The sequence below is a fragment of the Malaclemys terrapin genome, chromosome 10 (assembly GCF_027887155.1).
Source record: "Malaclemys terrapin pileata isolate rMalTer1 chromosome 10, rMalTer1.hap1, whole genome shotgun sequence".
NCBI classification, from domain to species: domain Eukaryota; kingdom Metazoa; phylum Chordata; order Testudines; family Emydidae; genus Malaclemys; species Malaclemys terrapin.
In genome coordinates this window covers 7,200,146-7,222,540 of record NC_071514.1, presented here as the reverse complement: position 1 = coordinate 7,222,540, position 22,395 = coordinate 7,200,146, and the positions used below count along the sequence as shown (strand labels likewise).

General features: G+C 43.0%; 2 protein-coding genes across 3 annotated transcripts in view; one reads left to right on the top strand and one right to left on the bottom strand.

Moving 5' to 3' along the window:
- The window catches only part of ANKDD1A (ankyrin repeat and death domain containing 1A), a 34,579-nt gene extending 29,077 nt beyond the window's left edge, over positions 1–5,502 (top strand). For both annotated transcript variants that reach the window (XM_054042291.1, XM_054042290.1), the window contains 3 exons: positions 1,424–1,625; positions 3,688–3,819; positions 4,298–5,502. In XM_054042291.1, coding sequence (XP_053898266.1) covers positions 1,424–1,625; positions 3,688–3,819; positions 4,298–4,359 — 396 coding nt within the window. In that variant the 3' untranslated portion in view covers positions 4,360–5,502. The remainder of the gene's footprint in view (positions 1–1,423; positions 1,626–3,687; positions 3,820–4,297) is intronic.
- A 297-nt stretch (positions 5,503–5,799) lies between these two features.
- SPG21 (SPG21 abhydrolase domain containing, maspardin) lies at positions 5,800–21,701 on the bottom strand. Its single transcript, XM_054042292.1, has 10 exons — positions 21,571–21,701; positions 17,723–17,922; positions 17,516–17,609; positions 12,764–12,925; positions 10,531–10,611; positions 9,617–9,762; positions 8,893–9,001; positions 7,654–7,761; positions 6,876–7,016; positions 5,800–6,466 (listed from the first exon to the last, which is right to left on the bottom strand). Exons 3-10 carry the CDS (start codon positions 17,576–17,578, stop codon positions 6,344–6,346), a joined length of 933 nt encoding a protein of 310 aa, XP_053898267.1. The 5' UTR covers positions 17,579–17,609; positions 17,723–17,922; positions 21,571–21,701; the 3' UTR covers positions 5,800–6,343.
- Positions 21,702–22,395: the final 694 nt, after the last annotated feature.

Below are 22,395 nucleotides of genomic sequence, written 5' to 3'. Positions count from 1 at the left end.
GCAGATAACGTACAGACACTCTGCACAGGATTGCTCTTTCTTTAATAGCACGAGGCACACACAGTTCTAAAAAAAATAAATCCTACCAGGAATGTTCTGGAGTCTCCAGGAATTAAAGATGAATCTTCAATTAAAGATTGTCATGTGATGAAACCTCCAAAACTACATCCAACCCAAATCGGCAAACTTAGCACCTTCTTGCCTCAGTTTCCCCACCATTCCAAAGTCTTCTGGGAGATGGGGTCATCCAGTGTCTTCCTGGTGCAGCGTATGGCTTGGGTTCAGAAACACAGAGCCTTCTCCCGCACCTCACTTCTCCCTTGGCCGGTCCGTCACCTTCCTTCTACCTGCCCAAAACTTCCTGTCTCTCTCTCTCTGTGAGTCTCCCCTCCACCCCCCATGAGTTATAACTGTCTGCTTTGTCAGCCCTGTCTCCAAGCTGGAGAATTTCAGCTCTCTCCACTCCCCTGCTTCCTTCAGACCCGAGGAGGAAGTATCTTTTCCCAACTCAAACAAACCCATTGGCTCAAGGTGCTTCACTCTGAGTAGACCATAGCTGAGTTCTAATGGCCCAGCAGTGTCCCTGGTCTGGGAGGTAGGCTTATCAGCATGGCAGATACACACCGACAGAGGGGCATTCCTGATACCGCAGCTTTTGTAGCAACACGGTATTATCAGCCAGAGTTCTTCAGTTGTAAATAGGTTCCCCAGATCACCATCCCAAGCACCTAACCTGTTTAGGCACTCTTGGAAATCCCAGCAGGAGTTCTTGGAGGATGGTCTTGCAGTGAAGGCCTAGAGCCAGGCTATCGGATTCTATTCCAGGCCCTTAGACAGGCTGCCTGTGTGGCCTTGGGCAGTCATTTACCCTCTCCATTTCCTCATACTACTTGCCTACATCGCAGGTGGTTGAGAGCTTTCTCTCATGTTACTGAAGCATGTTATTCAAGAGCGTCAGACAGAAGGCTCTGTAGAAATGCAAATTGTTACCTACATGGGCTTCTGTAGCCAGGATGCCATTAACAAGATGTATTTAATTGGGCCAGGATGAAAAGGACAGTTAGTAAAATAGAAACGTGCTATGTCAGAATGAACTTAAACTGCCCCAGTGGCAAGGCTGGGGGATATTACAGACCGGCCATTACAAACAAAAGCATGGTAGGTCTATTACTGGAAGAGCCCATGGGCGTTCCTAGGGATTATGCTAGTGCTACTGCTAACAATCCAGTGTTAGTTTCCTGTTGTCATCAGAACGTCAGCAAGTGGAACCTGATAGCCTATAATCGGGGAATGCGAACAGAGGACATAGCTCATTGTTCAGGGATTCATTGTTCAGGGTTGTGATGTTTTGGGGGGGTGTTTTTTCTCTCAACCTAAAAGAAATGTGAAGCCTCGCACTGAAACTCCTATTTTAACATCATAGGACAATCTCAGCAGTGACTCCGACTCCTGGGTGGCAAAACACTTAACCTTTAAACAAGATCACAGGCTGGAAACGCAGCACATTCGCTCAGTGATGTGGAGATTAGCTACTAAATACCTCAAACCCAACGAATGGAAGAAGCTTGCATACTACTGGAAATTCACTGATGCACATATCAGAGCCATTGAGCAGCAGTGGGCAGGTATAAATCAGATGACGTCTCATTTATGCCAAGCATTTCCATCCTTTTACTTTAATCTATATATTGCTAGTAGATAATTCTCCAGCAGTGGCACTGGGCCACATGCTAAGGAAGCCACCTGGTTCAGATGGAGCAGCCACAAGATTGCATTTGAAATGCTTTATAAAATAAATAGGAAAAATGTGTCCTCACCTGAAACTGGCTAGTAGGAAAATCCACAGCTCCTAAACAAGGGGTCTGCTGCCTCTCCCTGGCTGCTATAGAGAAACCCCAAGCCTAGGAGGTCTTGTCCCTAAAGGGAAACTTGATTGCTGTAACTGACAAAGCGAGACAGGTCTGAACACCTTCCTACTGAGTGGGCATTTTCAGGCAAGCGGATGAACGTTCCTTATTCTTCTGCACAGGGAGACCACGGACTTTAACCAGTGAGATTTTATTACCAGTGCCCTGGTCTTATGGGGAGTCAACTTCCACCAAAGACCCTGGCCCCACTGGGCCGGTTTGCCCTTCGCTTGTCCCTCTGGCAATTAGGAGCAAATCTAGAGAAGAGCATTTGGAGAGCCACCAAAGAGAAACTCAGGACCGTACACCTGCCCTCCTGGGGAACGGGCAGTGCTTTCCCCTTTTGGCTCAGCACACAGAGCACCATGGGGGCAGTTAGAAGGGTACGTCAGGACAGCCTGCATTCTGAGCTTGGAAAGATCCCTGTTTGCAAATCACAGCTCGAAGTGGAAGCATGGAAGAGCCCAAAGAGTCATAAGTTTGCATGAAACATCCTCTGCCAAATTCAGTCATTTACTTGCAGGTGGCTTTCAGAAAACTTCCAGTTCAAGGACCTGGGTTGCCATAACTAAGTTACATGAAGCCCCCCCCCCCCACACACACCTTTTTTTTGGGCAGCCTATTCCATTAAATCTTTGATATTACTTTGGATGTGGTACCAAGGCTTTTAAGAGGCCAGATTTCTTGTTGAAGTCAACCTATTTTGACCCAATCCTTTCAGCTAACCATGATTTCATTCACTTTCCCCTGATGTCTATGGCTTGTTCCCTACTCCTGTTTTGTCAGGGAGCTGCAGTTGTGGATTAAGACAGAGGTGCTTTGAAATTCACACTATGAAGGTTACGGGAATGTCACTGCTGAGATATTTTCAGATGAGATGTAAGCATGTCCCATCAAAATAGACATACATTTGTCCCAACAGTAAGAGCATTTGGAGGACTTAGTAACCCTTAATAACCCTTAGTGTGCCTAGATAGCTCATTAGACCAATAGATTGGAATAGAGACCATTATCTTTCCTGCAACTTTGTTCTCTCTTAGAAACCTTCTAAATACCGGTGCAGCTTTTGAGCTCTGTCCTTCCAGGAGAGCAGGGAATACCACCAGGGAAGCAGTTAGGAAGATGTTTGTCCTCCTGTAGAGCCAGACATAGAACAGTGCAGAAAGGGGGAGATGGGGCTCTGTTTTTAAGGACCTGAGAAAGTTATTCAGCAAAACAGCAGAACATGAAATACTTACACCTACAAAATGCAAACTGATTCAAAGCTACTGTAGCACCAACCCATTCTGTCCCTGCCAAAAGCAGAACCAGTGTGCTACTTGCGGGAGGGATAGCTCAGAGGTTTGAGCATTGGCCTGCTAAACCCAGGGTTGTGAGTTCAATCCTTGAGGGGGCCACTTAAGGATCTGGAGCAAAATCAGTACTTGGTCCTGCTAGTGAAGGCAGGGGGCTGGACTCAATGACCTTTCAGGGTCCCTTCCAGTTCTAGGAGATGTAATATATGGAGATATCCTACCTGGTGTGAGTGCAGGCAGCTGTGAGTCCAAATGGTTTAAGAAGTTGGAGTTGCTGTTTAAAGAGCAGGTTTAATTTCCAGATCAGATTGCTTCAATTAAAAAAAAAAAAAAGTGTGGTTGGGCAGCAAATAGGGCCAAATTTACCCTCACATCCATTCGCTCAATTCCCACCACAGTTGAAGGGAGTTCCAGGTGTATCAAGTCAGAATCTGATGCAGTCTACAGATTGAAATCGAGTTTCATCCATGTATCATTCTTACCAGGTACTAAAAGCTACAGGGAGCATGGCCACAGAATGTTGCTTATTTGGCTTCATGGTATGATCATGGCAGGAGAAAATCCAATCAAAGGACTATACGAAGGCCTGGTGGGGATTTGTAGAAGAGACTTAGCAGGTAACAATCCATCACTTTCCTCTTAATACAAACTTAGCACCATTTGAATTAACCTTTTAATACTTTATTTAATTTCTGTAGCTGTTGCATAGCGTAAGTATAGCCAGTCCTTTTTCTAAATACAGAGTCTTAAACTATTAGCCTCCAACTCCTCTAGCACCTAGGAGGTTGTCTTTTCCCCCTTGTTTTATGGAGTACACATATTTCCATATAGTGCTGGGCCATTTCTCCTGCCACTTTGTACCTCCCATTCATCAGAATCCTTTACTAGAGCAAAAATACCCACAGCCAGGCATGTAGAGCCTCCTTTGTTAAGTAACTAGGATTAAAAAACCAGACTGAGTAGACACCCCTCAGAGTAAAACAAAAATCAGCGCTGAGGTCAAGCTGCCACTCAGCACAAAGGTTCAAGTGATATTTTTCATTCCGCTTCCCCTAATGGGTGAGAGGAAACACACCTATGATGTTTGTTTTACAGAAAGCATTAGGAAAAAGGCAAATGAAGAATCCACTTCTGCAAGGAAGTGTACAGCAATGTAACAACGAAGGGGAAATGACTGTACGATGTTGCCTCCGCTGACTTTTTCCTAGAACTACAGTGATTGAACCTGAAGCATTGAACTATTCACCAAAAAGTGGCCATAAAACTTAAGGGCTTCTTGTCATGACAAGTGGCAACTTCTGCTGCTTCCACTTGAGATCAGGTAAACTACGAGACACGTCAGCACATGCTAATAATGGTAAAACATCTTTATCCAAGTGTGGGGTTTATTTGCTGTTGCAGAGATGCTGGTGAGTATAATACAAGCTAAGTGAAAAGTCTCATTTGTGATACTGTGACTACATTTCAATCAGGACTCTGATATTTTCTTACTGTAATTTGTTTACATCTCATTTTTTGTATGTATAATTTTTTTAAATTGTCTTATAAGTTACAGAGTGGAGAACCTTTCTATTTAAGATGTAGTCAGATGTGTTCTTTACCCAAACATCTTCAGTTTTTGTCCATGGCACCTGTGGTTTATTGTGGGAGGAATGCTCAATTGTTTAGCTGCTGGTGTCGTTACATTTGTTGGGGGGTGGGGCAGGGGGTGTTACCTGGACTGTATTAAAGAAGGGATCAGATTTTGGATCCCAAAGCCTCGACAGTTTCCCATTAGCTGGCATTTGAAAGGCTACAAATTCCATAGTCCTGTGCAATTGAATGGCTGTTATTTGCGCTTTCCAAGGTTAAAGTCATACTATAGATTTGAGCCATCTTCACACAAATACACAATACAGTTTTGTTAGCATCAATACTTTTCCAATTCATTTTACCTTATATAGATGAACCACCTCTACCTTTTTGTGCTCTAAAAGTGCACAACTCAAAAGCAAGAGGGATTTGAAGAGTCAGTTCTCCTCCTTGGCGCATAAACATCTGTATATTCCCTAAAGGGGAAAATGTCAGCATACAGGCTAACATGTTATCGCCACACAGGTAGCCTAGCCTTGAGTGCCAATACGTGGTTTACTCGATTTCAGTACGGAAGAGGTAGTCACCTGTTATTTATACCAACCCTCACAAAGAGCACACTTTTCTTAAACACTCAGAAATTTGTCATGTGAAGTTTTGTATTTTTTACAGTGTTTAAGGGGGAAATCAAATCTGTTCTCCAATAAACTAGAATATTTTTCCTGTAAGGTGATGGGTGATTTCTTTCTTAGTTCAATCTGTGTTTTATAAAATGCTTTTTAAAATTCACATCCACATGCTGAAAACACTCTTATCCAACCCAATTAAATTGGAATTCACTATGATTCAAGCGGTTTTACTGTTCAATAAACACCCTTAAAACAAATCTAAGCAGAATTTAACATCCTTCAACACACCTTTTCTGATGGTAGCACTGCACTTTGATGCTATTTACATCCACATGCAGCTCTGAAAGATCACGTTAAGCTACAGTAATTCTATGTAGTCAATTAGAAAAAAGCCACTTGTTGAAATTGAAGTTTTATTGAAAACCATTGTTACAGCTAGCAAGTTAAAAACTGTAATGCTTTATATTTCAGGTAGAAATAAAGTAACTAACTTGCAACACAACTTATGAAGCAAATAAGTGATGTCAACATTGGCACTTCAGCATTTTTTAATCCAAATATTCAACAAAATTATAAATGAGCTTTTAAGTACACAACCTGCATGTGCAATATATACAGCTAAATAAAAATATAAAAAAGAAATGGGGTTCTGTTTTAAGAACGTAGTGGTGAAGACTTTGGTAGCAAAATGTATCTCAATTCTTTAAAACTGGAGTCTTCTCAAAGGTACTTCCTTACATTCAAAGACAAACTTAAACCAAAGTATCCTGTTACACTGCTGTAGATTACCGTTCTTGGTTGCATTACGCTGAATAATATCAACCCTGTTGGAGTTGCACAGTGATAACCGGCTAACGTAAAAAAAGGCAGATTGGAAACAGCGGATTATATACAGGAAGACAACCAGATTGGTTCACTGCTTTAACTGATTGAGAGAAAGCTACTGCTGCTCTTGTTCACTGCTGCTGTGAAGCTTGATTTTCTGGACTTCTAGTTCTTCTGCACTAACCATAGAAGGATCAATGGCTGCATATCGTGTACCATGGAACTGCAGTAAGTGTATCTGTTGGACATGAAAAGGAACTCTTTAGCAGCAATACAGAATGATGGGTAAGGTACCAGGTAAGAGGAAAGCAGCACGCCTCCCCTACCAGTGAAATCCAGGAACCAGTCCCCATTATAGTTCAGTCAAAACATAGCATTAGTTCATACACTAACATTTGCTCCACCTACACGGAACACAAGAGCTCGGGGGGAGTGCAGCGATATCAGGCACATGAAAGCCAACCTCAAACCCAGGACCAACAAGTGTGGCTGCTGTGTAGCCCCGACCCTCCTGCACCAATTGGGTTCAGTGTCTGCAGCTCCCAAAGGTTAGGGAACAGCAGCAGATGAGGGTATGAGAAAGACGGGACTCTGCTGGGACATTTCTAAACCCGTGGCTAGGAAAGGTTTGAATTTCAGAGGCTTACTTGGATATAGACATTGACTTCAGCGCTTCTGCAGAGATAAGGGAAATTGCCTCCTGTTTTAAGGTGAGCTCTTCTGGCATTGGGGTACAGTTTGTACATTTCTTCTTTCGCTTCAGTTGAAAGTGCACTCTGGTCAAACACCTTGAAAACAATCACAGAGTAACGCTAAAGCCAATCACGTTTTTTGTAGCTATTTACCATAGCATACTAGAATGATTCTAACAATCACCTCACTGCTTTCTAGCTTCTTTGTGATGTGAGATTTGCCCAACAGTGAAATCCACCTCCAAGAATAAAGCCCACGGTCTTACTGTATAAAATAAATTACACATTTTTTTATGCTTATTTGACAGGTGCGAGGCTTTGCCCTCCAGTAATAAGCTTAGGAGTGATTTCCTATATTGTTCTCATCTGCCTCAGTTATTACAGTTTGACCTCAACGTGACACTGAAGTTAATAGGGACAGAGAACAATTGTATCTTTAAGAGCACCTAACATTTTATAGGCATATCATAATCCAGAAAATGGAAGTTATGCTGTCCTAGTTTATAGGGCCATGAGCTCAGACTGTACTGTGCACGATACCCCAGTGACAGTTTACAGTTAATTCATAGTGTTGCATAATGAGTAGAAAGCAATACCTAACATGAAATTAGATCTTCCACGTTTTGTTCTACAAAGGTGATCAAGTATTACAGTTGCTCATGGAATAGCCAAACCCTACTCAATCCAGCCAGGTGAAGCAATAGGCTAAAAGGAAGAAAGAAAAAACACTTACGTCCATAATAGTTACAGGAATGTCTCGAATTTTATGAGGTTCCACATAGGAGTTCTGGCAGTTGAGGGTAAGTCTCGATGCTAACTCACTCTGGCCCAGGCTTTCCAGCTGTCAATACATGGAAATAAAGGCTATGAATTCAGTTTCACTTGGGGAGGTTTATGGTAACATAGCTGAAGAAATGGGCACAACCCAAATTTTGCTAAGGAGCAGGACTTAGGTTAGTGTCCAGTTGCCCCAAATTTGAGTGGCACTGCAACCCCATGCACAAGGTTGCCACAACACTCACTCAGATTTGGTCCATCGTGATGGGGGACATGGAGGAGGGTGGCCAGGCCAAATTTGAACAAATGACTTTGCCCCCTGGTGTATGGGGGTCACAATGCCACTCATTTGTTCTGGCTGCCCCTCCATCATCTGGTCTGGGGGTGGGTGGCCACCTCTCCTCCCCCATCATCACACCCCTGCAAAGAAATACGGTGGCTACTGGTCGTTTTTTTAAAAGAGCCCTGACCACTACTTCCCTAAGAAGGGCTTAAATTGCAGTTTTACATCTCTACAGTATCCCCTTCCAGGCATGAGAGGCAGACTTCATCGCATCCTCCACTACATAATGACAGACGTCCTGTAGGACCTCCAGTGTCCCAGGTACTGCTTCTCTAGAGGACGCCAGGGAGTCAATACACTCCATATACATTAGCCTTTTTCTCTTTAATGGAGCTTGAACTTAACCACAGCTAGCTAGGCTAGTAACACTGTTTGCACGGCATCTTGAAAATATCAAAAACAACAGGAGTACTTGTGGCATCTTAGAGACTAACATTTATTTGAGCATAAGCTCTCGTGGGCTACAGCCCATCTCATCGGATGCTGTAGCCCACAAAAGCTTATGCTCAAATAAATGTGTTAGTCTCTAAGGTGCCACAAGTACTCCTGTTCTTTTTGCAGATACAGACTAACACGGCTGCTACTCTGAAACCTGAAAATATTAAGTGTTCCTTAAGGAACAGAGACAAACGAGGCAGATCCTTAGCTGCTGTAAACTGTCATAGCTCCATTGAAGTCAATAGAGCTATGCAAAGTAACACTAGCTCAGGGTCTGCCACTTATTGTTTATCTTTTATATTAGGTAAGTAAAGATGGCAGCAATGTACCTACGGCATATACAGTATGCTATCTTTAGAAGCAAGGTTAAACATGCTCAAAGTTACCAGAATTAGACATCCAAGACTCACTTACCCTATCAACCATGAAATCAATTCCATCTGCCATTACAGGATCTACAGGACCAGAAGCAAAGTTTCCAAGAACAATTTTCTTCAGCATAAATGCAGGCATTAGCCAAAAGCTGAAATATAAACATGAGATCACATGAATCTCTTCAAGTTTGAAGACCTCCAAAAATTAAAAGGTTGTGTCTTCTGGTTTCTCCTCTCTTCCCCCCCCCAAAAAACATTTGAGTTTAATTTCAAATCAAGTGGTTTGTGCAGGACTTCACTAGGGCAATCATTACATAAGCTTTTAAAATAACAGCTAGAGAACTGTGTGTATAGGAATATAATACACTGAAAGTTACTGACTCTATCCTGCGAGAGTGTATTTTAAAAGTATTCTTCACCACACTGGTTTCATTTGAGCTTAATATATCCGCTAGGCAAAACAAAGATCTAGTCTTGACTCAGTCTTTCCCAAGTCTGATTATATCAGTCATAAAAGTTTAAGACAAAAAACAAAAACTTCTCTCCAATGTTAAAATTCCAGGTTTCAAAATCCTGATTGTGAAAGTGTGCACCTTCCTTGTAACATGGCTTTTTAAAGTATTTTGCCACCTGTTTTTCCATTGCTTGCTCAGATTACCAGCAAGTAATCTGTTTTTGAAACTACATTTGTCTAAAACTGACATTTTACTATAAAATGTAATAACGCTCAAAGACGGACATTACATTTTATCAATATTTCTCACCTGTTCGCAGTCCATGTCTGGTTAAAGATGGAAGTGTCACTGAAAGCATTACACAGGATCAGAGACTGAACTCTGGGGGATTTGTGTGTATACTCAGCAAATTTTTGAGCCAAAAAGCCTCCCAAAGAAGCGCCAAAAAGGTGAACCTAATTTAAAACCAAACAAGTTATGTAACAACTTAAATCTATCCTGAATATCCATGCATAACATATTATAAAAACATAACATTACAATGTTATTCCTTTCCGTGTATTGACATAAGATGAAAGTTTATTTAGAAATAACTGAAGTTCAAAATTTATTTTCAACAAAAAAAATAATAAAAATACTAAAACACCTCTCAGATGTTGTAATTTTAAAAAGAAAGATACTTTAAAGACTGAAAATAAAAAGACACGGGCAATGTAGGTGTCTCAAAAATTCAAATCAGGACTTTAGTATATTTATCATGCCAAAATCAATATAGTATGAACAATTATTTTAACCTCTCTTCAATAGCTATTTTAATTCAAGATTGAAGATGTTGTGATATGTCTTTTGCTACCATTACTTACTATTAGTATTGTTTATCTGTATTATCCTAGCACCCATTGTGCCATGTACTGTACAAACAGAATAAAAAGACTGTCTTTGCCCCAAAGACCTAAGTCATTAATTAACTACAAAACTGAAATTAATAAAAACACACATGCAATTTTTTTTTTTTTTAAACAATTCCTGAAAGCAGTGACTAATGAAATCAAAGCAGGACAGTTTTTGGATAGTGTTTGCTTCAATTTTGAATTTCTTGTTTTTAATAAGCCTGCATCATAGCATGGACATTTTCTGCATGTTAGTTCTTAATAAACTCTAGGCTTTTTTACCTAACATTTTTATAGTAACACCACGTTATTTGTCAATCTCAGGGCACTAACTTTATCCAGTTGTAGGTGGTCTAGTAGTTTTCGGAATCCGTCGCAGAACTCAAGGTGGTCCCAATACACTGGATACTGCAACTAGAGTAATAAAGTAAAATGAAAGTGTAATGAGTAATTAAATGAAGCTGTTCTTTAAGCAGCTGCTCTTTCGTATCTCCAGAAGCACCTTTGGGCTTTCTGCTTAAAAAATATTTAAAGCCTTGTATATTAAAACCTGGCCAAACAGATGCAGCTAAGACATTCAACATTGGATGATGTGCAAAATTCTCATTGTGTTGTACAATAGACTAATGTTGTTTCTAGGGATCCCATACCATAAAAATCATCAGAAATAAAATCATTATCTAGTAAAGATGTACACTACTTAAAGCTACACTACTATTTGCATAAATAAGGCTTCTGCTAAAAAATTTAGATCCTCCCCGTGGAATTCCCAGCAGTAGAGAGGCATCAAGACAAACACTACAACTAAGTCCTTCTAAAAAAAAAAAAAAAAAAAAAAAAACCTTGTGACTTAATATTTTCAGCCAGGCTAGCTAGGCAAGGGGGTAATCAAGTTGTATGCCTTTTCAGTAAACTCAACTTCTGAAGATAAAGGATGGCAACCCCTCATCCACTGATCAACTGGCTTAGGAACAGGAAGCAGAGCTGAAAGGTTTCCTTCTGAAACAACAGATACTGGTCACTGCTGGAGGGAAACCAGATTGATCAATGTCTGATCCAATAGGAAGACTTTTTTTTTTTAAATGGGTAGAATTTATAAAACACTATCAGCTTTGTTCCACTGGAAGGATGGAAGGTGAAAGGAGCAAACTCTGATGGAAGCAGACATAGAAAGGGGAACAGGGCCAGAAGTGGCCAAGGAAAAACAAAGGCAGTAAAGGCCTGAAGTTGGGCAGTGACCCATAACTACATGAGGACAGCTCACTCATACTGGAGCCTTTAGGTTAAATTACCCATTCAGTTAAATTTTTAGACACCAGGTAATGCTTCTTAAAATGATGTGGATAAGTGGGGTAGTCTGGCTGTACCTTGACCAAAGTTACATCACATCACGTTGGCCTTTCAGAGAAGCCAACTACCATGGTTATATTCCTGACCAATATCAAGCTGAATCAGTTGGATCTCTGTTAGCTCCTCTCTGAAGACAAATCAAGGCCATGGGAAGTTGTTGCACTGGAAAGAGTGTCAACTGCAAACTTAGAATTCCTCTTGTACAGAACCCCAAGAGAAATGAACGGGTCGGGCTCTACCAAATTCACGGCCATGAAAAACACATCACAGACTGTGAAATATGCTCTCCCTCCCCACCCCCCCACCCTACCCCCGGTGAAATCTGGTCTTTTGTTTGCGCTTTTACCTTATACAATACAGATTTCACGGAGACCAGCGTTTCTCAAATTGGGGGTCCTGACCCAAAAGGGGGTTATGGGGAGTTGTAAGGTTATTTTAGGGGGATTGCAGTATTGCCACCCTTACTTCTGCACTGCCTTCAGAGCTGGGTGGCTATTGGCTGAGCACCCAGCTCTGAAGGCAGCACCCCACCAGCAGAAGCACAGAAGGGTGGCAATACCATACCATGCCATCCTTACTTCTGCACTGCTGCTGCCGGCTCTACCTTCAGAACTGGGCTCCCAGCCAGCAGCCGCCACACTCCAGCTGCCCAGCTCTGAAGGCAGCATTGCTGTCAGCAGCAGCACAAAAGTAAGGGCAGCTGTACCGCAACCCCCCTAAAATAACCTTGCCACCCCCCCCCCAACTCCTTTTTGGCACAGGGCCCCTACAATTACAACAACTTGAAGTTTCAGATTTAGATAGCTGAAATCATGAAATTAACGATTTCTAAAGTCCTAGGACCAAAATGGACTGTGAATTTGGTAAAACCCTATGAATGAGACATCAGCAAACTCCAACTCCTGGTGTTCATGGAGTAAAGAAAAAAATATCACAGAACGAATCCACTCGGTATAAATCTAATATACATTTTTGTATGTTTCACATACTCACATAGTGAACACAGGTTTGGTCTAGGCCCAGTTTTGCATGTTACATACCCCAGAATATACCTTAGTATAGCCTTCCCTGGAGTTCTCTGCTTTGATTCCTCCAAAAATTACGAGCTAAACAAACTTAGAAGCTGACCTTTACCAGATGCACCTAAAACTCTGGTTTTATTTACTGTAACATAAGAGCAAACACTGAATTTTGATGTTGCATCGAGAATACTCACAGCAATAACTCTGTAACCCCATCCAGTCAGTGCCAAAATCTGCTGGAAAAACACATCTGCAGTTCCACTTACAGGTGGAAGAAATATGAGTGGGCACCTGATGTTCTTGGATCCTGCATCATATAGGGACCACACTTTACTGTCATCATCGTCTACTATGATCTGGAAGAAGAGAATTTAGTGAAACTTTGTGTAAGCCTGATACCAGATATCTCCCATTCAGTTTCTAGTAGCACAGTTTGTGAAAAACATGACAAGATTTTTCTTTCAAACAAGTTCACCCTTTGCTACCCTTCAGAATAACTTTTCACCCATTGCCTGTTTAATAAATGTGATGTTTACGCTGTCCGCCTACACACATCTGGAGGCAGAACGGAGGTTGTGAAATAGAAAAGAAGCTGATCAGACTTTCCCTCTAAGCATTATGGTTTTAGTTAATAGACCAGTCACTGTCTTATGGACGTTTGTGATGTTCTGAACAACTGAAGTCCAGTGCAAGTGCCAGAAGAAAGAAGTGAATTATGGCAGCTTGCAGAGATTGTTTTATGTAGGGAGCTTTTCCTTACCAATATACAAGTTACATAACCCCAGCTGAACTAATGTTCGGTTTGAGCTTAGCATCTTCCTGAATCAGGCACTCTGGTCCCTTGTATCGGATAGAGTAATTTTAGATATGAAAATTGGTGTAGGAATTTATCCTGGGAGCATCCCAATAGTCTGTTTACAAACGGGACCAACTCGTAGAAGATACTATACCAGGGAATCTGCAACCTTTGGCACGCTGCCTGTCAGGGAAAGCCGCTGGCGGGTCGGGCCGGTTTGTTTACCTGCCGCGTCCGCAGGTTCGGCTGATCACAGCTCCCACTGGCTACAGTTTGCTGCTCCAGGCCAATGGGGGCTGTGGGAAGCGGCGCGCACCTAGGGGTGTGCTGGCCGTCGCTCCCGCTGCCCCCATTGGCCTGGGACGGTGAACCGCAGACAGCGAGAGCTGCGATCGGCCAAACCTGCGGACGCGGCAGGTAAACAAACCGTCCTGGCCCACCGGGGGCTTTTCCTGATGGGCTGCGTGCCAAAGGTTGCCAATCCCTGTACTATACCATAAGTAGTGGCACATGCTTGGCCAGGAGGAAAATTCCTTCTATGGTTTGACTAGCCCCCTGGCTGCTAAAGGTCTGAATCTACACCACCAAGAACATCCTCCTCCAACTGAGAAACATCATCAAAGTTCTGGGTTGGAAGGACCGCACCCTGCAACTGACTCAGTTTTCCTAGGCCTTGATATATGGAGGTAGATGGAGGTGGGCCAAGAACTTGCAGGTCTGGTGACTATTCAACACTACTGTCTTAAACAGACCCAGAAAATTGGGACCACTAATCTGAAACAATGGAGGTCTGACTGTAAGATAGGGACACCGTTCAGAGGATACCCAAAGTAGTACAAGCTGGAATGGGACAGAGAGCTGATTTACTGTCAAAGAGGAGTTCACTAGAATGTTCAAGGGAGAGAGACGTTGGAGAAGCAGAGCGGCACATGACCAGCTGAGGAAGTGGCTAGCTTAGACCCCAGCCACTACTGCTGCCCTTCAAATCTTTGTGTTCTCCCTGTCTTATACTAGGAATTCAAGACCCAAGAATGAAAATCTTGCACAAATGGCATCTTTAAAGAATAAGAGTTTGAGAAGTCTCAATCTCACAGTTTCAGAGTTTGCTTTTCAGGCATATTGTATATATTTAGGATTTTTTTTAAAGGTACAAAACTCACCAGTAGTACAGGACTACAGGCCAAATAAACTCAAGTGACCATAAAACCCCCAAATAAAGCCCATGCAGTACAACAGATGCAGGACCTCTCTGTTTATGCATCTGTGATCCATTTTAAATTTACAACTTATTGAACTGGTAGCACCCAAAAGCTTTTTCTCATTGTCAGAGCAGTACAACCTCTATGGATACTCCGGAAATGCCATATCACAAATCCTAAGATCTGCCTGGCTGACAACAAATCTGTGATTTACAAGGAAGTCTGTACTTGAGGTTCAGGGAGCATGTGATTATCATATCATCAGTAGTTTTTGTAAAGTTTCCAAGAAATTAGAACGGATTTAGTGCCAGGACTTCTCAGAGCCCTGGAACTGCTAAGGAACTCGCATTTCTACTTTTACATTACGTGAAAGAAAGTTCTCCTCTGCTATGTAAGATTATTAATTGAATCTGCTCATCGTGGCCCTGTGTGTCTGTGTAACAAGCGCATATCTTCATGATTTTGAAAATGAAACATGCCTTACACTGAGTACTTCACTTGAGGATATTAGCAAGTGTTAAAGAAATGATTAAGACTCAATACATGCGATGGGGAACTGAGGTCCAGAGAGATTACTTTCCCCAAAGCCAGAAAATTAACGGCACCCAGAGTATGGCAAACACTTGTTCCATTTGAGAAAGAGCCACATAATATGTAGATTTAGTGTGATGTGTTTGGATCTGCAATAAATGTTGCACAGCTGAGTCACACTGATTAACAGCTGATTCAGATAGGTTATGGACCACCTTCTGTTCTGTTACACCATACTTGATTGATTATTGAATTTACATTCTGGGTGAAATCTGGCTCCAGTGAAATAAATGGCAAAACTCCCATTGGCGTCAATAGAGCCAGAATTTCACCCTATGACTGTCTCAGAGCAGGATAATATTTTAGATAGTAAGACATACTGTTTTACAGATAGTCGGTGTGACATTTTAAAGAGACGGAACATTCCACTCATACAGCACTTACTTTCATAAAGTGCTTTGAGAGCCTCAGGTAGGGAGTTAGTTTATCCTCCGCATTCTCCCCACTCCCACCCCATTTTACACTCAGGAAACTGGGCTGTATGCAGTTTAAATGACTTGCACAAAGTTTTGCAAGGGCTTCCTGAATGACAAACATAGCACAAGGGCTCCTGGCTCCAAGCCCTGTCCTCTACCCACAAAACCAACCTTCTTCCCCACCACACACATCTGCAAGTCATAACGTCTATCTATAAAGCACTTTTCTTTGTAACACTGCAGATTAACTATGGGAACGACTTATCACATTTTGGAAATGCAATCACCAGTGGGGTGGAAGGCAGACGCCATTCTGCACCAGAAGTACTAGTAGTTTTCAGGAGAGGAAGTGAAAAGCCATTTCTCCAGTTGCAACTGCAGGGTGAATTTTACGTAAGCAGAATAGTTATCTGCAGTGGAATTTAGCCAGGACGCCACACTAAGTACTTATTCCATTGCACTCTTTGGTCTTTACTGATCACAAGTACTAAGGAGTATGGCTATAAACAGATAGCATCACTCAAACTAGGATCAGAGGCAGAATGAAAGACAATCTTTAAAAACTGATTTAATTTTCAGCATCCCTCTAAGCCTCCTCCTAGAAGGAACAGGCTTCCATCTATCTATGACCTCAGCAGGAAGGGGGAGAAGTGGCAGTGATAACACGTGGCGGGTGCAAGAAAAGCAGCCTAGTATCTCCAAGCCTCTCACCCCTGCTACCCCACAAAGAACAAACTGTGGGAGCTCACTACGTTGATTTGGTGGCAGCACAAAGCAGCAACGAGGAGGGAAGAAGTGGGATGGCAAGCCCCGTTTTCCCTCCTTCTGCATCAGGGAACCTTGCCTCCTCCATGCTGACCATATTGCTAACAATCACAGCCGAAGAGGGAAGCGTCCTATTCCTAGAAACAACCCCCACAATGAACTATAATTAAAATTGAGCTTTTCCCCTTTCAGAGACAAAGACTGGCTTGTTTAGGTCTCACCCACTTCCCGCATTCGTCACTGTGGTATCTTTGACTCTGTCGTTTTTTATTTTGAAGTAAGCAATCAGTAAAGAAAGTTATGCCCGTACTTTGAGGCTCAGATAAAACCTTCGTTGATTACCCTGAAATTGACTGATTAAATGAAAATATGCATAAATCATCAGCAAATGGAGAGTTATACTTGCTCAAGAGCTTACATGCAATGCAGTTCCTGTAGAAAGTGGCACAGTCTCACGGGCGTTCTTTCCATCTCGTTAAATCCCCAGTATGACAATACGCAGGCTAAATTATGACATCAGTACACCTATGCTATCTCTCGGGCTACAAATTAAGTGCAATTACATCTGTGCAGACCCATTTTGGGCATAATCTGGAGGCAATGGGACTGCAAAGAGGTAGTTTGGCCTGCAGCACCATTATTACTTGTAATAATGTGTGAGATGGAAAGAACCCATAGCTTGACGGTCAGAACCCAGGATGAATTTGTGAAGCTGACAGCAAAAGTATTTTCATGAGTCAAGGCAGCATTGCTGTGTAAGCATGTGAATTGGTGGGCACAGTGGGCAAAGCCAGCGGCAGCCCCAGCAAGGATGGTACACGGCAGCCCTCTCAGCTCCACCACCTTTTTCTAATCTCAGCTTCAAACGTTTGTTGCCACGAGAGGGCAATTGTGGCCCCCAACAAACACCATTTCCCAGAAGGCTCCCAAAGCTCAGGTGGCACCATGAATCCCACTAGAGGTAACAGACCACCTCCAATGAAAGTTACGTGAATGTAAAAGTACTTGCCGAGTACTCAAATACCACGGTGATGGGGGCCACGTCGATACCTAGATCTGCCACCTCCAGTGACTATTTTCCATTACCTACAAATTGCTTAGGCAATTTCCACCCCTGCACACCATGACCCTTCAGAAATAAGATACCACTTCATAAACAGAAGATAAAAACATACATACCTTCTTAAGAGGAACTGTACTTCTGAACCAGTTATAGTCAGGAGAGACTTTAATCTCTCCCATGATGTTTAGATGAAACTGAGGTTGTGTAAACCTGAAACACAGACATGTGATGTTTCAGATTAAGAATGTAGGTTTACACTAATCCAGTGCATAAAAGCCTCATTGTGTATACAAAGGATTCTTTCAGGATAAGTTTGTTTTTACCTCTTCTCAGTTGACCGTCCTCCCTCGTCAGTCTTCTAACTTGTGCCGTGTTTACGTATCCTTAGTTTTAATTATAACCACTTTGGGATATTCAGAAAATGCAGTCTCTTGATTGAATATTACTAACCCTCTAATTAGGAATCGATGGTGTCTTGTGCAATAAGAACTTTTCATAACAAAGCATTCCACTGTAGCAGCTCCTGAAAGGAAGATAGTATTGCAGGGTTTAAGATGTTTTTAAACAGTAAGTTATATTTTAACATTCCTTTTAAGACGGTTTATTAACTGTGGCCTCTATTTGAATTCACTGGTACTTCGCTCACAGTTCAGACAATGGACTGTATAAGTACTTATGTTTCATGGGTCTACAGTCCATTTAGTCAACTATTCAGACGGCACCTCTCATTTAAGTATAATTAACTTAAAACCATCTTAAAACGTGTAAAAATCTTCTCTTCAGATTACGTGATACCTATTGTAAAGAACAGTCAAAACTTCAGGGCCTGTCCACACAGGGAAATTGACCAGAGTAACTATTGCAAAATAGCTTCCAGTGTGGATAGTATTCCAGAATAAAAATCACTTTATTCTGGAATAATTAGTGTGCTTCTAATATGGGAATATTATTCTGGAATAAAATCACTTTTATTCCAGAACAGAGTATCTACATGGAGCTATTCCAGTCAGTTTCCCCATGTAGGTAAGTCTTAAGATTGCCTGCACATTCTGAATGTTATATAGTCTATATGGGATCCTAATTATTTGTAGTAAGGAAACTTACATAACTGACATGGGATCTACATTTCATTGGAACATTTATAGCACTAGTAGATTAAGAACTTCCATTTGTACAGCAAATGATGCCAGATAATGTTTTAAGTTCACAGCTATATGCTGACTGCTTGTTAACTTTAGTTTGCAAGGGAAATCCTGCTACTGTGATTCTTTTCATGTGCTCACAAGAATATAGTGGATAAGGAATGCATAATAAGTTTCCTTTTATTAATTATCATTACCCAATTATAATTAATGGCCACTTGTTCATTTTTCTTAGTAGAATAAAGGCAATTGCCAATTCTGGTCAGTTTCCCTGAGGGCTAGTCTAGACAGTGTATAAAATCCATTAAAAACTAATTCATTTTGCAACTGGACTAAAGAATTAGTTACAATTCACTTTCATGTCTCTAGAACTCAGATGCCCATTCTTCTGCTGTTTAATGAAATGTGAACTCTGAAGGAAGGGCGTATTTCCCCTCCACCCCACCCAACATGAAAGAAAAATGTGCGCCTCTTACCTACAGTTTTCAGTACTGTATAATGAAAATGAAAGATTTTTTTCTACAACAAATGTTTCCAGATTCAGAGATTTCCCATCCAACTGGGTTGGGTCTCATTTCAATTTTGGCTAAATTACTGTTTACGACATATTTTACCACTTATGCTACTCTGGATGCACCAAAAAGGTATAACAGAGGCCAAATGCCTCTTCCACCCAACAGACTGCAAAGTGAAACATTACTGGAATGGGAAGGACAGCTGTGCATTAGAAAAATAAGAATAGTTCATTCTATTAATCCCCTGCACCTGCCAGAAGTATGGCTTACCCTGTTCACATACAAAACAGAGATGGGATGCGATGGTGCAATGAAGTACAGCAAAAATAGTAACAGCAAACAAAAAAGTACAGTGAACTTGATCCTTTTATACTATATTTATTATTTATATTATAGTAGCAGTCAGAAGCCCAAGTCAGGATCAGCGTCCCACTGAGCAAGGTCTTGTATGAACGAACACATGTAAGGAAGTGCTAAACAGGAAGCATTTGTGTAGTCTGCTAAAAGGAATGGTATGTTAAAGAATAATTTTGTTCACTACAAAAGGATTAGAAATCAATTCTAGCTATAATCAGTTCTCATCTTTCCTCTTCTTCTGCCTATTGTTTTAGTACCATTATTAGGTGACGGTGATAGGTGCCAGTTACAACTTTGGACACAGGGGTCCTCAATCCATATCCTGGGTACAGGCAGCATCTGTTCAAACTTTTCCTCCTTACTCTCACTGTCGTGAGAATGTACCTCAACAATGATCTGAAGGGGCCCCCTCAGTGGGCTGATAAAACATATCAGTCTCCATGCCCATTCAAACCTTGGGATCACTCCTGAGACTGCTAATAAAGACCCCAATCAATGCCATTTGTAGAAGGTTTTGTGCAGTGGACAGCTATCTACTAGTAACTGGACTGAGATCCTCAAACTCATGCAAGCCATCCATCAAATGATAACTAGAATCAACCACCACCGCAAAACATTTCCCCTTAAATTTGCTGTTTTTAAAGTTTGTTCTGACCATGCCTGTACCCCTTGTGTTTGTCTCTCAAGAGTGTTTGTGCAAATGAATTTCAATGGTATGAAATTCACTTTCTGTGAACACTCAAAGCAACATATATGCAAGTATGCACAGAAACAGAATACTAAGTTCACACCCGTAAATATTTGTGCCACTAATGCTTGCTTGCATGCTCTTTGAAGTCACAGAACAGAAACAATGCCATGAAACATAGCTGGGAAATCAACTATCCAATACAACTCATATGTAGTGAATATCAACAACTCTCAGACTGGTTAAGGATCAAGCAAGTGTAGTTTTTGTTTTTTTTTAATTCAAATACACTAATACATGTAGGAAAATGTTGCCTGTTGATGTATATCCCATAAGCAGGAATAGAGATTAAATGTGTCTGATAAGTTTTTTGTGACTCATTCACAACACGGCTCTAGTAACTTTCAGTCACTGATGGTCTGAACTGCTTTTGAGCCTGTCACAGGAGAGGGAAAGCTGCATATATTCTGTTAACAATTGTTTGGATGTCTATACCCCCAAGCTGCATTTGATCTGTAAGAAACAGACCAGTAAGAACCGTTACTCAGCCCACCCATCAAAACGTTTGCTCTCCTGAGGTTTCTCGCTGCATCGGCCAGGTTATTCCTGCTCCCATGGACACAAAATCCAAATCAGTAAAATTGTGTGTCTGAAACAAACTGTGCTCATAAAGGCAGTTTAGTTACAACAGCTACAGGCGCTTTAACTTACTAATAAATGAAAAGTGCCACCACAGGGAGTTAAAACAGCACCTTTTAGGACATGAGATTACAGGTCCCATCCCTCTCCCCTCCCTTCACTCCCCTCCCCCAGCACAGGGGGCCCAAGAGCCCCCTCCCTTCACTCCCCTCCCCCAGCACAGGGGGGGCTCTTGGCCCCCTCCCTTCACTCCCCTCCCCCAGCACAGGGGGGGCTCTTGGCCCCCTCCCTTCACTCCCCTCCCCCAGCACAGGGGGGGCTCTTGGCCCCCTCCCTTCACTCCCCTCCCCCAGCACAGGGGGGGCTCTTGGCCCCCTCCCTTCACTCCCCTCCCCCAGCACAGGGGGGCCAAGAGCCCCCTCCCTTCACTCCCCTCCCCCAGCACAGGGGGGGCTCTTGGCCCCCTCCCTTCACTCCCCTCCCCCAGCACAGGGGGGGCTCTTGGCCCCCTCCCTTCACTCCCCTCCCTCAGCACAGGGGGGCCAAGAGCCCCCTCCCTTCACTCCCCTCCCCCAGCACAGGGGGGCCAAGAGCCCCCTCCCTTCACTCCCCTCCCCCAGCACAGGGGGGCCAAGAGCCCCCTCCCTTCACTCCCCCAGCACGAGGGGGTGGGGGGGTCAGAGCCCTGTAGCACATCCCAGTACCTTGGCTTCTCCGCTCTCTGCCCCAAAGAGAACGGGCGGGGGGGGGGAGGGGAAAGCTCTGCGGGACGGGGGGGGGGCTCTGTGCAGAGGGGGTCTCCGCGCGGACGCACCCCTCCCGCTCCTTACCGGCTCCTCCCGCGCGACGCTGAAGCGGGCTGGGGGAGGGGGCGTCTGTCGCCGAGCCTCGCTCCCGCGTCCTGCCAGCGAGACGCGGACCAAGAGCCCGTTTCCGGGTGCTCCGCCTGCGTCCGGTGGGGGAGGAGGGAGCGTACACGCTGACCACGTGATCACACAGGTGAGCGTTCGCAGCTGACGGCGTCCATCGCTACCGAGGCGGAACAGTGGCGCCACGTGACCAGAGCTCTTGGCAACTACCGCGGGGCAGGGGTCATGTGACCTATAATAAGCAAGGGGGTCATATGACTGGTATGGCGGGTAACCTGACGCTTGGCAGGCAACCCTGATAGTGAGGGAGACGCCTCCACCCAGACACTCAAAGAAGTGGGGATTGGTCCTGCTTTGAGCAGGGGGTTGGACTAGATGACCTCCTGAGGTCCCTTCCAACCCTGATAGTCTATGGTAAGTAGGGACTCCCCTGCTTCCCATTTGGGCCTCTCTCACCCCAAAGTACTACCTGGGCCTGAGTTCTGGGCTGCGGCTCCAGTGACACTGGGGAGTGTCCTCCATGGTTACTCTGGACCAGTACGGCCAACCCCAAGAGTTCAAAAATCACAAATCAGGACCTCCCCACAAATTATGAGATTGGCTTAAAAAACACCAGGTTTTATAAAAAGAGAACATTGGGGGGGCGGGAACTTTGCCTTTCTGGTTTTGGAGTTGTTTAGGGTGCACTTAGGACAAGTTTTCAAGTTTTTCTCCACATTTACAAGGGCTAGAAACTTGTTTAATGTTGAGATTCTTACATAATAAACATGACTCCAAGAGCTGGGG